At 49.9% G+C, this 13072-nt stretch overlaps 1 protein-coding gene across 1 annotated transcript in view; it reads right to left on the reverse strand.

Annotated features, from left to right (window-relative positions):
- The window catches only part of LOC120054303 (insulin-like growth factor-binding protein 3), a 45336-nt gene continuing 32264 nt past the window's right edge, over positions 1-13072 (reverse strand). The window contains exon 3 of the mRNA XM_039001718.1: positions 1-285. Coding sequence (XP_038857646.1) covers positions 160-285 — 126 coding nt within the window. The 3' untranslated portion in view covers positions 1-159. The remainder of the gene's footprint in view (positions 286-13072) is intronic.

A 13072-nucleotide genomic window follows, 5' to 3' on the forward strand; every position in this document is an offset into this window, starting at 1 on the left:
GTCATGTGACCTGAGGTCAACGGTCCAGCACTCTTTCGACGGTTACGTGCAAGGCAGGAGTAAAAAACAAGTATCTCTCTCTCCCATTCCTCTCTCCTTGCCTCATTCCTCTCTCCTTGCCTCATTCCTCTCTCCATCACTCCATCCTCTCTCTGCCTCTTATTTGTTCTCCAGGTTGTAACACTGGGCTTCTCCTCTCTCCTTTCCATCATAGCCAGGGAGAGGCTGACCGTACTTATCCACACACCAGCAGTAACCCCTCTTCCTCCCTTTGGAAGGACGGCACTGCAGAGAGAGGGAGAGAGGGAGAGAGAGAGAGAGAGGGAGAGAGAGAGAGAGAGGGAGAGAGAGAGGGAGAGAGAGAGAGAAATTGATTGATTTAATGCAATATATTAACAACCTACGGTCTATCATATAAAACTCTTGTCAACTTTGACTAAACTAGGAAAGGAGCTTTTTCTGTAAGACATTTACAGCCTTCAGCAAGCTGTATCCAATAGATAGTTAACACCAGCATGGGAAGGGCTAACGAACTAAGACCATTCAACTAGCCCTGGCCCATAGCCACAGCCTAGAAACATTCAGAGAGTGGAGAGAGGGACAGACAGAAAGACAGACAGGAGAGAGAATGAGAGACAGACAGACAGACAGACAGACAGACAGACAGACAGACAGACAGACAGACAGACAGACAGACAGACAGACAGACAGACAGACAGACAGACAGACAGACAGACAGACAGACAGACAGACAGACAGACAGACAAAGGAAGTAAGGATGAGGACTTATCGCTTTGAGACAGGTAGGGAGAGAAAGGGAGGAGAAAGAGAGGGCGATGAGAGACAGAGAGGGAGACAGACATTTGGATAGTCCAGATATTACATCTACAGATGGTCATACTACCAACATACTATATGTTGATAAGCAAGAGAGGGGAACGAACACAGTAGGGGAAAGAGGACAGAGAGGGGAAAGAGGACAGCGAGGGGAAAGAGGACAGAGAGGGGAAAGAAGACAGAGAGGTGAAAGAAGACAGAGAGGTGAAAGAGGACAGGGAGGGGAATAGGACAGAGAGGGGAATAGGACAGAGAGGGGAAAGAGGACAGGGAGGGGAAAGAGGCCAGAGAGGGAAAAGAGGACAGAGAGGGGAAAGAAGACAGAGAGGGGAAAGAGGACAGAGAGGGGAAAGAAGACAGAGAGGGGAAAGAGGACAGAGAGGGGAATAGGACAGAGAGGGGAAAGAGGACAGCGAGGGGAAAGAGGACAGCGAGGGGAAAGAGGACAGAGAGGGGAATAGGACAGAGAGGGGAATAGGACAGAGAGGGGAATAGGACAGAGAGGGGAATAGGACAGAAAGGGGAAAGAGGACAGAAAGGGGAAACTGGACAGAGAGGGGAATAGGACAGAGAGGGGAAAGAGGACAGAGAGGGGAAAGAGGACAGGGAGGGGAATAGGACAGAGAGGGGAAAGAGGACAGGGAGAGGAAAGAGGACAGAGAGGGGAAAGAGGACAGAGAGGGGAAAGAGGACAGGGAGGGGAATAGGACAGGGAGGGGAAAGAGGACAGGGAGAGGAAAGAGGACAGGGAGAGGAAAGAGGACAGAGAGGGGAAAGAGGACAGCGAGGGTAAAGAGGACAGAGAGGGGAAATAGGACAGAGAGGGGAAAGAAGACAGTGAGGGGAAAGAGGACAGCGAGGGGAAAGAGGACAGAGAGGGGAATAGGACAGAGAGGGGAATAGGACAGAAAGGGGAAAGAGGACAGAGAGGGGAATAGGACAGAGAGGGGAAAGAGGACAGGGAGGGGAATAGGACAGAGAGGGGAAAGAGGACAGGGAGAGGAAAGAGGACGGAGAGGAAAGAGGACAGAGAGGGGAAAGAGGACAGCGAGGGGAAAGAGGACAGCGAGGGTAAAGAGGACAGAGAGGGGAAAGAGGACAGAGAGGGGAAAGAAGACAGAGAGGGGAAAGAAGACAGAGAGGAAAGAGGACAGAGAGGGGAAAGAGGACAGAGAGGGGAAAGAGGACAGAGAGGGGAAAGAGGTCAGAGAGGGGAAAGAGGTCAGAGAGGGGAAAGAGGTCAGAGAGGGGAATGAAGACAATAGGGGAAAGAGGCCAGAGAGGGGAAAAAAGACAGAGAGGGGAAAAAAGACAGAGAGGGGAAAGAGGACAGAGAGGGGGAAAAAGACAGAGAGGGGAAAGAGGACAGAGAGGGGAAAGAAGACAGAGAGGGGAAAGAGGACAGAGAGGAGAAAGAGGACAGCGAGGGGAATAGGACAGCGAGGGGAAAGAGGACAGAGAGGGGAATAGGACAGAGAGGGGAATAGGACAGAGAGGGGAATAGGACAGAAAGGGGAAAGAGGACAGAAAGGGGAAAGAGGACAGAAAGGGGAAAGAGGACAGAAAGGGGAAAGAGGACAGAAAGGGGAAAGAGGACAGAAAGGGGAAAGAGGACAGAGAGGGGAAAGAGGACAGAGAGGGGAATAGGACAGAGAGGGGAATAGGACAGAGAGGGGAAAGAGGACAGAGAGGGGAAAGAGGACAGAGAGGGGAAAGAGGACAGAGAGGGGAAAGAGGACAGCGAGGGGAAAGAGGACAGAGAGGGGAAAGAGGACAGAGAGGGGAAAGAGGACAGAGAGGGGAAAGAGGACAGAGATGTGAAAGAAGACAGAGAGGTGAAAGAAGACAGAGAGGTGAAAGAAGACAGAGAGAGGAAAGAGGACAGAGAGGGGAAAGAGGACAGAGAGGGGAAAGAGGACAGAGAGGGGAAAGAGGACAGAGAGGGGAAAGAGGACAGAGAGGGGAAAGAGGACAGAGAGGGGAAAGAGGACAGAGAGGGGAAAGAGGACAGAGAGGGGAAAGAAGACAGAGAGAGGAAAGAGGACAGGGAGGGGAATAGGACAGAGAGGGGAAAGAGGTCAGAGAGGGGAAAGAGGTCAGAGAGGGGAAAGAGGTCAGAGAGGGGAATGAAGACAATAGGGGAAAGAGGCCAGAGAGGGGAAAGAGGACAGAGAGGGGAAAAAAGACAGAGAGGGGAAAGAGGACAGAGAGGGGAAAGAGGACAGAGAGGGGAAAGAGGACAGAGAGGGGAAAGAGGACAGAGAGGGGAAAGAGGACAGAGAGGGGAAAGAAGACAGAGAGGGGAAAGAAGACAGAGAGGGGAAAGAGGACAGAGAGGAGAAAGAAGACAGAGGGGAAAAAGGACAGGGAGGGGAAAGAAGACAGAGAGAGGAAAGAGGACAGGGAGGGGAAAGAGGACAGAGAGGGGAAAGAGGACAGAGAGGGGAAAGAGGACAGGGAGAGGAAAGAGGACAGAGAGGGGAAAGAGGACAGAGAGGGGAAAGAGGACAGAGAGGGGAAAGAGGACAGAGAGGGGAAAGAGGACAGCGAGGGTAAAGAGGACAGAGAGGGGAAAGAGGACAGAGAGGGGAAAGAGGACAGAGAGGGGAAAGAGGACAGAGAGGGGAAAGAGGACAGAGATGTGAAAGAAGACAGAGAGGTGAAAGAAGACAGAGAGAGGAAAGAGGACAGGGCGGGGAATAGGACAGAGAGGGGAAAGAGGACAGAGAGGGGAAAGAGGACAGAGAGGGGAAAGAGGACAGAGAGGGGAAAGAGGACAGAGAGGGGAAAGAGGACAGAGAGGGGAAAGAAGACAGAGAGAGGAAAGAGGACAGGGAGGGAAATAGGACAGAGAGGGGAAAGAGGTCAGAGAGGGGAAAGAGGTCAGAGAGGGGAAAGAGGTCAGAGAGGGGAATGAAGACAATAGGGGAAAGAGGCCAGAGAGGGGAAAGAGGACAGAGAGGGGAAAAAAGACAGAGAGGGGAAAGAGGACAGAGAGGGGAAAGAGGACAGAGAGGGGAAAGAGGACAGAGAGGGGAAAGAGGACAGAGAGGGGAAAGAAGACAGAGAGGGGAAAGAGGACAGAGAGGAGAAAGAAGACAGAGGGGAAACAGGACAGGGAGGGGAAAGAAGACAGAGAGAGGAAAGAGGACAGGGAGAGGAAAGAGGACAGGGAGGGGAAAGAGGACAGAGAGGGGAAAGAGGACAGCGAGGGGAAAGAGTACAGAGAGGGGAATAGGACAGAAAGGAGAATAGGACAGAGAGGGGAAAGAAGACAGAGAGGGGAAAGAGGACAGAGAGGGGAAAGAGGTCAGGGAGGGGAAAGAAGACAGAGAGAGGAAAGAGGACAGGGAGAGGAAAGAGGACAGGGAGAGGAAAGAGGACAGGGAGAGGAAAGAGGACAGGGAGGGGAAAGAGGACAGAGAGGGGAAAGAGGTCAGAGAGGGGAAAGAGGTCAGAGAGGGGAAAGAGGTCAGAGAGGGGAAAGAGGACAATAGGGGAAAGAGGACAGAGAGGGGAAAGAGGACAGAGAGGGGAAACAGGACAGGGAGGGGAAAGAAGACAGGGAGGGGAAAGAAGACAGAGAGAGGAAAGAGGACAGAGAGAGGAAAGAGGACAGAGAGGGGAAAGAGGACAGGGAGGGGAAAGAGGACAGAGAGGGGAAAGAGTACAGAGAGGGGAAAGAGTACAGCGAGGGGAAAGAGGACAGCGAGGGGAAAGAGGACAGCGAGGGGAAAGAGTACAGAGAGGGGAATAGGACAGAGAGGGGAATAGGACAGAGAGGGGAAAGAGGACAGAGAGGGGAAAGAGGACAGGGAGGGGAAAGAGGACAGGGAGGGGAAAGAGGACAGGGAGGGGAAAGAGGACAGCGAGGGGAAAGAGGACAGCGAGGGGAAAGAGGACAGAGAGGGGAATAGGACAGAAAGGGGAATAGGACAGAAAGGGGAATAGGACAGAAAGGGGAATAGGACAGAAAGGGGAATAGGACAGAGAGGGGAAAGAAGACAGAGAGGGGAAAGAGGACAGAGAGGGGAAAGAGGACAGGGAGGGGAAAGAAGACAGAGAGAGGAAAGAGGACAGGGAGAGGAAAGAGGACCGAGAGGGGAAATAGGACAGAGAGGGAAAATAGGACAGAGAGGGGAAATAGGACAGGGAGAGGAAAGAGGACAGAGAGGGGAAATAGGACAGAGAGGGGAAATAGGACAGAGAGGGGAAAGAGGACAGAAAGGGGAATAGGACAGAGAGGGGAAAGAAGACAGAGAGGGGAAAGAAGACAGAGAGGGGAAAGAGGACAGAGAGGGGAAAGAGGACAGAGAGGGGAAAGAGGACAGGGAGGGGAAAGAAGACAGAGAGAGGAAAGAGGACAGGGAGAGGAAAGAGGACAGGGAGAGGAAAGAGGACAGAGAGGGGAAAGAGGACAGCGAGGGGAAAGAGGACAGCGAGGGTAAAGAGGACAGAGAGGGGAATAGGACAGAAAGGGGAATAGGACAGAGAGGGGAAAGAAGACAGCGAGGGGAAAGAGGACAGAGAGGGGAATAGGACAGAGAGGGGAATAGGACAGAAAGAGGAAAGAGCACAGAGAGGGGAATAAGACAGAGGGGAAAGTGGACAGGGAGGGGAAAAGGACAGAGAGGGGAGAGAAGACAGCAAGGGGAAAGAGGACAGGGAGGGGAATAGGACAGAGAGGGGAATAGGACAGAGAGGGGAAAGAGGACATAGAGGGGAATAGGACAGAGAGGGGAAAGAGGACAGAGAGGGGAAAGAGGACAGAGAGGGGAAAGAGGACAGAGAGGGGAAAGAGGACAGAGAGGGGAAATAGGACAGAGAGGGGAACAAAGACAGAGAGGGGAAAGAAGACAGAGAGAGGAAAGAGGACAGGGAGGGGAATAGGACAGAGAGGGGAAAGAGGACAGAGAGGGGAAAGAGGACAGAGAGGGGAAAGAGGACAGAGAGGGGAAAGAGGACAGAGAGGGGAAAGAGGACAGACAGGGGAAAGAGGACAGAGAGGGGAAAGAGGACAGAGAGGGGAAAGAGGACAGAGAGGGGAAAGAGGACAGAGAGGGGAAAGAGGACAGAGAGGGGAAAGAGGACAGAGAGGGGAATAGGACAGGGAGAGGAAAGAGGACAGGGAGGGGAAAGAAGACAGGGAGAGGAAAGAGGACAGGGAGAGGAAAGAGGACAGGGAGAGGAAAGAGGACAGGGAGAGGAAAGAGGACAGAGAGGGGAAAGAGGACAGCGAGGGTAAAGAGGACAGAGAGGGGAATAGGACAGAAAGGGGAATAGGACAGAGAGGGGAAAGAAGACAGAGAGGGGAAAGAGGACAGAGAGGGGAAAGAGGACAGAGAGGGGAAAGAGGACAGGGAGGGGAAAGAAGACAGAGAGAGGAAAGAGGACAGGGAGAGGAAAGAGGACAGAGAGGGGAAATAGGACAGAGAGGGGAAAGAGGACAGAAAGGGGAATAGGACAGAGAGGGGAAAGAGGACAGAGAGGGGAAAGAGGACAGAGAGGGGAAAGAGGACAGAGAGGGGAAAGACGACAGGGAGGGGAAAGAAGACAGAGAGAGGAAAGAGGACAGGGAGAGGAAAGAGGACAGGGAGAGGAAAGAGGACAGGGAGAGGAAAGAGGACAGAGAGGGGAAAGAGGACAGCGAGGGGAAAGAGGACAGAGAGGGTAAAGAGGACAGAGAGGGGAATAGGACAGCGAGGGGAATAGGACAGCGAGGGGAAAGAGGACAGAGAGGGGAAAGAGGACAGAGAGGGGAAAGAGGACAGAGAGGGGAATAGGACAGAGAGGGGAATAGGACAGAAAGAGGAAAGAGCACAGAGAGGGGAATAAGACAGAGGGGAAAGTGGACAGGGAGGGGAATAGGACAGAGAGGGGAGAGAAGACAGCAAGGGGAAAGAGGACAGGGAGGGGAATAGGACAGAGAGGGGAATAGGACAGAGAGGGTAAAGAGGACATAGAGGGGAATAGGACAGAGAGGGGAAAGAGGACAGAGAGGGGAAAGAGGACAGAGAGGGGAAATAGGACAGAGAGGGGAACAAAGACAGAGAGAGGAAAGAGGACAGGGAGGGGAATAGGACAGAGAGGGGAAAGAGGACAGGGGAAAGAGGACAGAGAGGGTAACGAAGACAGAGAGGGGAAAGAAGACAGAGAGGGGAATAGGACAGAGAGGGGAATAGGACAGAGAGGGGAAAGAAGACAGAGAGGGGAAAGAAGACAGAGAGGGGAATAGGACAGAGAGGGAAGGAGGACAGAGAGGGGAAAGAAGACAGAGAGGGGAATAGGACAGAGAGGGGTATAGGACAGAGAGGGGAAAGAAGACAGAGAGGGGAAAGAAGACAGAGAGGGGAAAGAAGACAGAGAGGGGAAAGAAGACAGAGAGGGGAAAGAAGACAGAGAGGGGAAAGAAGACAGAGAGGGGAAAGAGGACAGACAGGGGAAAGAGGACATAGAGGGGAAAGAGGACATAGAGGGGAAAGAGGACAGAGAGGGGAAAGAGGACAGAGAGGGGAAAGAGGACATAGAGGGGAAAGAGGACAGAGAGGGGAAAGAGGACAGAGAGGGGAAAGAGGACAGAGAGGGGAAAGAAGACAGAGAGGGGATTAGGACAGAGAGGGGATTAGGACAGAGAGGGGAATAGGACAGAGAGGGGAAAGAGGACAGAGAGGGGAAAGAGGTCAGAGAGGGGAAAGAGGTCAGAGAGGGGAAAGAGGACATAGAGGGGAATAGGACAGAGATGGGAAAGAGGACAGAGAGGGGAAAGAGGACAGAGAGGGGAAATAGGACAGAGAGGGGAACAAAGACAGAGAGAGGAAAGAGGACAGGGAGGGGAATAGGACAGAGAGGGGAAAGAGGACAGGGGAAAGAGGACAGAGAGGGTAACGAAGACAGAGAGGGGAAAGAAGACAGAGAGGGGAATAGGACAGAGAGGGGAATAGGACAGAGAGGGGAAAGAAGACAGAGAGGGGAAAGAAGACAGAGAGGGGAATAGGACAGAGAGGGAAGGAGGACAGAGAGGGGAAAGAAGACAGAGAGGGGAATAGGACAGAGAGGGGTATAGGACAGAGAGGGGAAAGAAGACAGAGAGGGGAAAGAAGACAGAGAGGGGAAAGAAGACAGAGAGGGGAAAGAAGACAGAGAGGGGAAAGAAGACAGAGAGGGGAAAGAGGACAGACAGGGGAAAGAGGACATAGAGGGGAAAGAGGACATAGAGGGGAAAGAGGACAGAGAGGGGAAAGAGGACAGAGAGGGGAAAGAGGACATAGAGGGGAAAGAGGACAGAGAGGGGAAAGAGGACAGAGAGGGGAAAGAGGACAGAGAGGGGAAAGAAGACAGAGAGGGGATTAGGACAGAGAGGGGATTAGGACAGAGAGGGGAATAGGACAGAGAGGGGAAAGAGGACAGAGAGGGGAAAGAGGTCAGAGAGGGGAAAGAGGTCAGAGAGGGGAAGAGGACAGAGAGGGGAAAGAGGACAGAGAGGGGAATAGGACAGAGAGGGGAATAGGACAGAGAGGGGAATAGGACAGAGAGGGGAAAGAGGACAGAGAGGGGAATAGGACAGAGAGGGGAATAGGACAGAGAGGGGAAAGAGGACAGAGAGGGGAAAGAGGACAGAGAGGGGAAAGAAGACAGAGGGGAAAGAGGACAGGGAGGGGAATAGGACAGAGAGGGGAAAGAGGACAGAGAGGGGAAAGAGGACAGAGAGGGGAAAGAGGACAGAGAGGGGAATAGGACAGAGAGGGGAAAGAGGACAGAGAGGGGAAAGAGGACAGAGAGGGAAAGAGGACAGAGGGGGGAAAGAGGACAGAGAGGGGAAAGAGGACAGAGAGGGGAAAGAGGACAGAGAGGGGAAAGAGGACAGAGAGGGGAAAGAAGACAGAGGGGAAAGAGGACAGGGAGGGGAATAGGACAGAGGGGGGAAAGAGGACAGAGAGGGGAAAGAGGACAGAGAGGGGAAAGAGGACAGAGAGGGGAATAGGACAGAGAGGGGAAAGAGGACAGAGAGGGGAAAGAGGACAGAGAGGGGAAAGAGGACAGAGAGGGGAATAGGACAGAGAGGGGAAAGAAGACAGAGAGGGGAATAGGACAGAGAGGGGAAAGAGGACAGAGAGGGGAATAAGACTTGTAACTTTCAGATGGTGGCAGTGTCTGAATACCAATACTAGCATATTACATACTTAAACTGCATACTATGTACTAAACGTTGCATACTATTGAGCAAATACCGTTTAGTAAAAAGTATCCAGTATGCCAGTGCCCCAACGCAGTAGCGACTTCTGACTGGCTGAGTAGGTGGGGCGCGGCAGACTGCGGGTGGATTTGTCCAAATTCAACAGACATGCATCACATTAACCTGCCTGATAATAGTTCATTTCCAATTCAAATAACTTCTCTAAACTCTGAATAGAATAGGAATGGGGTTCTAGGCCTACTCAGGCTGGTTACAGGCAGACTATCACATCCAACCTATACTGTAGACCATATAGCCCATCTGTCCTATCTAAAAAGGACTGAAGACAGAAACCCATCATTTGGTACCTTTTCAACATATTCATTAGTGAAAACAAGGTGCTGTAACATACAGTGTAGAAATTAAATTAAATAGCCTAGTAAACACAACAAAACTTTTCAAATGTTCAAATCAAAAGGCTATTGCACAAAAAACCATGGACAGTCGGGTGCATCGCAGATTTAGAACCGCTGGACAGCAATATAATAAACTAAAGCACTAATCATAGGGAACGAGATGAGAAGGACTGCTAAGGCTTGATCCATACATTCAATAATGCAATAAGTAGCCTCGCCTACAAAATGAAAACAATTCATATGTTGAAATTAAAAGGCGTGATTATCATGACATTTTAGGCAGCCACACCCCCAGTCCCGTACTATGACACATTCTATTTTCACATACTGAGAATGTGTCATGTGTGATTGCGTTGTTTCCTGCTATTGGTTGATTCCGGTAGTGCATCCCCATATCTAACTGATCAGCTGCTGTCAAAGCCCAATGAGTGTGACATCCGGGCATTTAAAGTATACTAGATTTGAGAAATGTTGCATACTATTAAACTGAATTTTTTCACATATTTAAAAGGCCTACTATTTAGGACGCAAATATGTGTATTTGGACATGACCACAGAATGTAAACAGATTAGTGTTTCCACGGAAAGGACTTAAAATTACACTGATTTACTTTTCTAATGTAATAATAACACCTGTCCTCCACAGCCACCTGCTAGACTGTGTGTGCCCTATTAATCTCTCTCTCTCTCTCTCTCTCTCTCTCTCTCTCTCTCTCTCTCTCTCTCTCTCTCTCTCTCTCTCTCTCTCTCTCTCTCTCTCTCTCTCTCCTTTCTCTCTCTCCTTTCTCTCTCTCTCCTTTCTCTCTCTCTCCTTTCTCTCTCTCTCCTTTCTCTCTCTCTCTCTCTCTCTCCTTTCTCTCTCTCTCCTTTCTCTCTCTCCTTTCTCTCTCTCTCCTTTCTCTCTCTCTCCTTTCTCTCTCTCTCCTTTCTCTCTCTCTCCTTTCTTAACTTGGATGATTATCAAAATCGTGTGCAGGTCATGCCTCAGCAGAACTCAAACATCACACCCCCGGGCAAGAATGTGTGTGTGGTTTGGTTTTACTATCCCTGTGGGGACCAGAAGTGCTCACAAGGATAGTAAAACAAGGAACATTCGGACAAGCGGGAACATTTCGCTGGTCCCCACATGGAAAATTGCTTTTTTAGGCTTAGGGGTTAGGTTAGGGTTAGGTTAGGGTTAGGTTAGGGTTAGGTTAGGGTTAGGGTTAGTGGTTAGTGGTTAGGGTTAGGTTAGGTTTAGGGTTGGTTTAGGTTTAGGGTTAGGGTTAGGTTTAGGTTTAGGGTTAGGTTAGGGTTAGGTTTAGGGTTAGGGGTTAGGTTTAGGGTTAGGTTAGGGTTAGGGGTTAGGTTTAGGGTTAGGTTAGGGTTAGTGGTTAGGTTTAGGGTTAGGTCAGGGTTAGGTCAGGTTTAGGGTTAGGGTTAGGGTTAGGGGTTAGGTTTAGGGGTTAGGTTTAGGGGTTAGGTTTAGGTTTAGGTTTAGGTTAGGGTTAGGGGTTAGGTTTAGGGTTAGGTTAGGGTTAGGGGTTAGGGAAAATAGGATTTTGAATGGAAAACAATTGTTTGGTCATCACAAGGATAGTAAAACAAACATTTGTGTGTGTGAGTGGGTGTGGGTGTGAGTACATGCATGCATGCATGTATGTATGTATGTATGTATGTATGTATGTATGTATGTATGTATGTATGTATGTATGTATGTATGTATGTATGTATGTATGTATGTATGTATGTATGTATGTATGTATGTATGTATGTATGTATGTATGTATGTATGTATGTATGTATGTGTGTTTTCAATCTCTCTCTGAAGGGTTCTGTGTATCAGGCTTGCGGGATGCTACAGTAAGTTAAGTCTGTGGGGTCATGCTGAGAAAAAAGCACCTTGTTGTTGATAGAGAGCAAGAGACAGAGAAAGAGAGAGAGAGAGAAAGGGAGGGAGGGAGGGAGGGAGGGAGGGAGGGAGGGAGGGAGGGAGGGAGGGAGGGATCTAAAGAGAGAGAAGGCTTGAGAAGGTGAACATGGAGTTGCTATAGTATTTACCAAGGCCAGTTGGAGGGCCGCAGGGTGTTTTGTATGGTGTTTGTTCTATACAAGAGCAAGGTAATGTTGATTAGAAAGTCTTTACGTCAGCATCACTCTGTAGCATGCATACAGCGCCATTCAGTGCATAGTAAGTAATGCCTAACTTGGCTCACTAGTACTATATAATATCACACTCAGATGCACATAACAGCAGCGCCATCTATTGGCTTGGCGACATCTCGTAACATCTTCCTTTACCGAACAAATGAAGATAACTCCTCCTGACTCATAGACAGAAGACCTGGGGTTAGACCCTTGCCAGTGAAAACAAAAACAACTAACTGTGTTCTTATTCAAGTACCTTCAATAAGCATCAACTTTAAAGTCAATAAGCAGGCTACCCTCTTCCCTCTTACAAAAAAATACCAAAAATGTATAACTTTTAAGATTAAACAACATAGTCTCTGGAGTATCTCACAGGCGGCCTGATATTTGTCCTGGTTCTGGTGTGTCTCAAAGTGATATTTTACATATCAACAGCCTGTTTTTCACCACCTGCGGGGATGGCGGGTTTGTTCCATGGTCCTCAGTCATCCTCATCTGTGTTTGTTTGGCGATTGTTCGGGGGAATCCTGAGTTGTTCAGTCACTGGACGAATGTCTTTTCTGTTTCTGCAGTATTTTTTTACCATTCACTAGTGCTTCATACAACCGTTCACTGAGTTGATCAGTGCATATTATGCCCAGTGTCCAAGTGCTTGCTGAGTTGTTGGGGTGGAGAAGAACCCTTACTGTTTGTCCTTGGACGATGTTGGGCATGTCACAGGCATGTTTGTCATAGTGATGTTTTGCTGTCAGCCCTTTGGCTTGTTTTCTTGGAATGACATTTTGTACCACTTGCGGTTTGAGCAGTTTTTTCATGGTTGGTAGGATCGTGCGTCTGGACATGAGTCGCTGTACCGGAGAACTGTTAAGTCCCTCTGTTGGAGTATTCCGCCAAGCCAACATGGCTTTCCATGGGTCCATGGCACATTTGCTGATAAAGATCTTGACGTCCTCCGTAATCCTTGGCCAGAAAACAGCATCACCTTTTTGAGACTGGCCTCTATGCCTGAGTGGCCAGACTGTATTTTGTGTAGAAAGTCAGTGCGTAACATGTCAGGGATGAAGACCCTGTTTCCTTTGATTATCAGTCCATTTTCTGTGGTGAGCTCCTCTTTGTACATCCAGAAATCTTTCAGTGTGTGACTCACAGCCTGTTTGGTTCCAGGCCAGCTGTTGGTGATTTGTGCGTACAGAGCCTGAAACAGTAAGTCTTGGGAACAGTTTTGATTGACTCCATTGTCTTAGTTGAGATGTTGACATCACTGGTGTGATCCACCTGTTCCAGGTCAGTTGTGGCCAGTCCCATAGCGTAGACCGTGGCTGGTGTTTGAATTTGTCTGTGCTCTGTGCTCTGTGGTTGATTGAGCTGTTCTGGACAGAAAGTCAGCTACATGTTTGTATTTGCCTTGTTTGTATTGCACATGGAGTTGGTATCTTTGTAGCCCTAGCAACATTCTCTGCAGTCGCTTGCGTGCTGTGTGTAGGGATTTCTTGAAGATCGTCTCACGCGGTTTGTGGTC

This window comes from Salvelinus namaycush, chromosome 10 (genome assembly GCF_016432855.1).
Source record: "Salvelinus namaycush isolate Seneca chromosome 10, SaNama_1.0, whole genome shotgun sequence".
In the NCBI taxonomy this organism is placed as follows: Eukaryota; Metazoa; Chordata; class Actinopteri; order Salmoniformes; family Salmonidae; genus Salvelinus; species Salvelinus namaycush.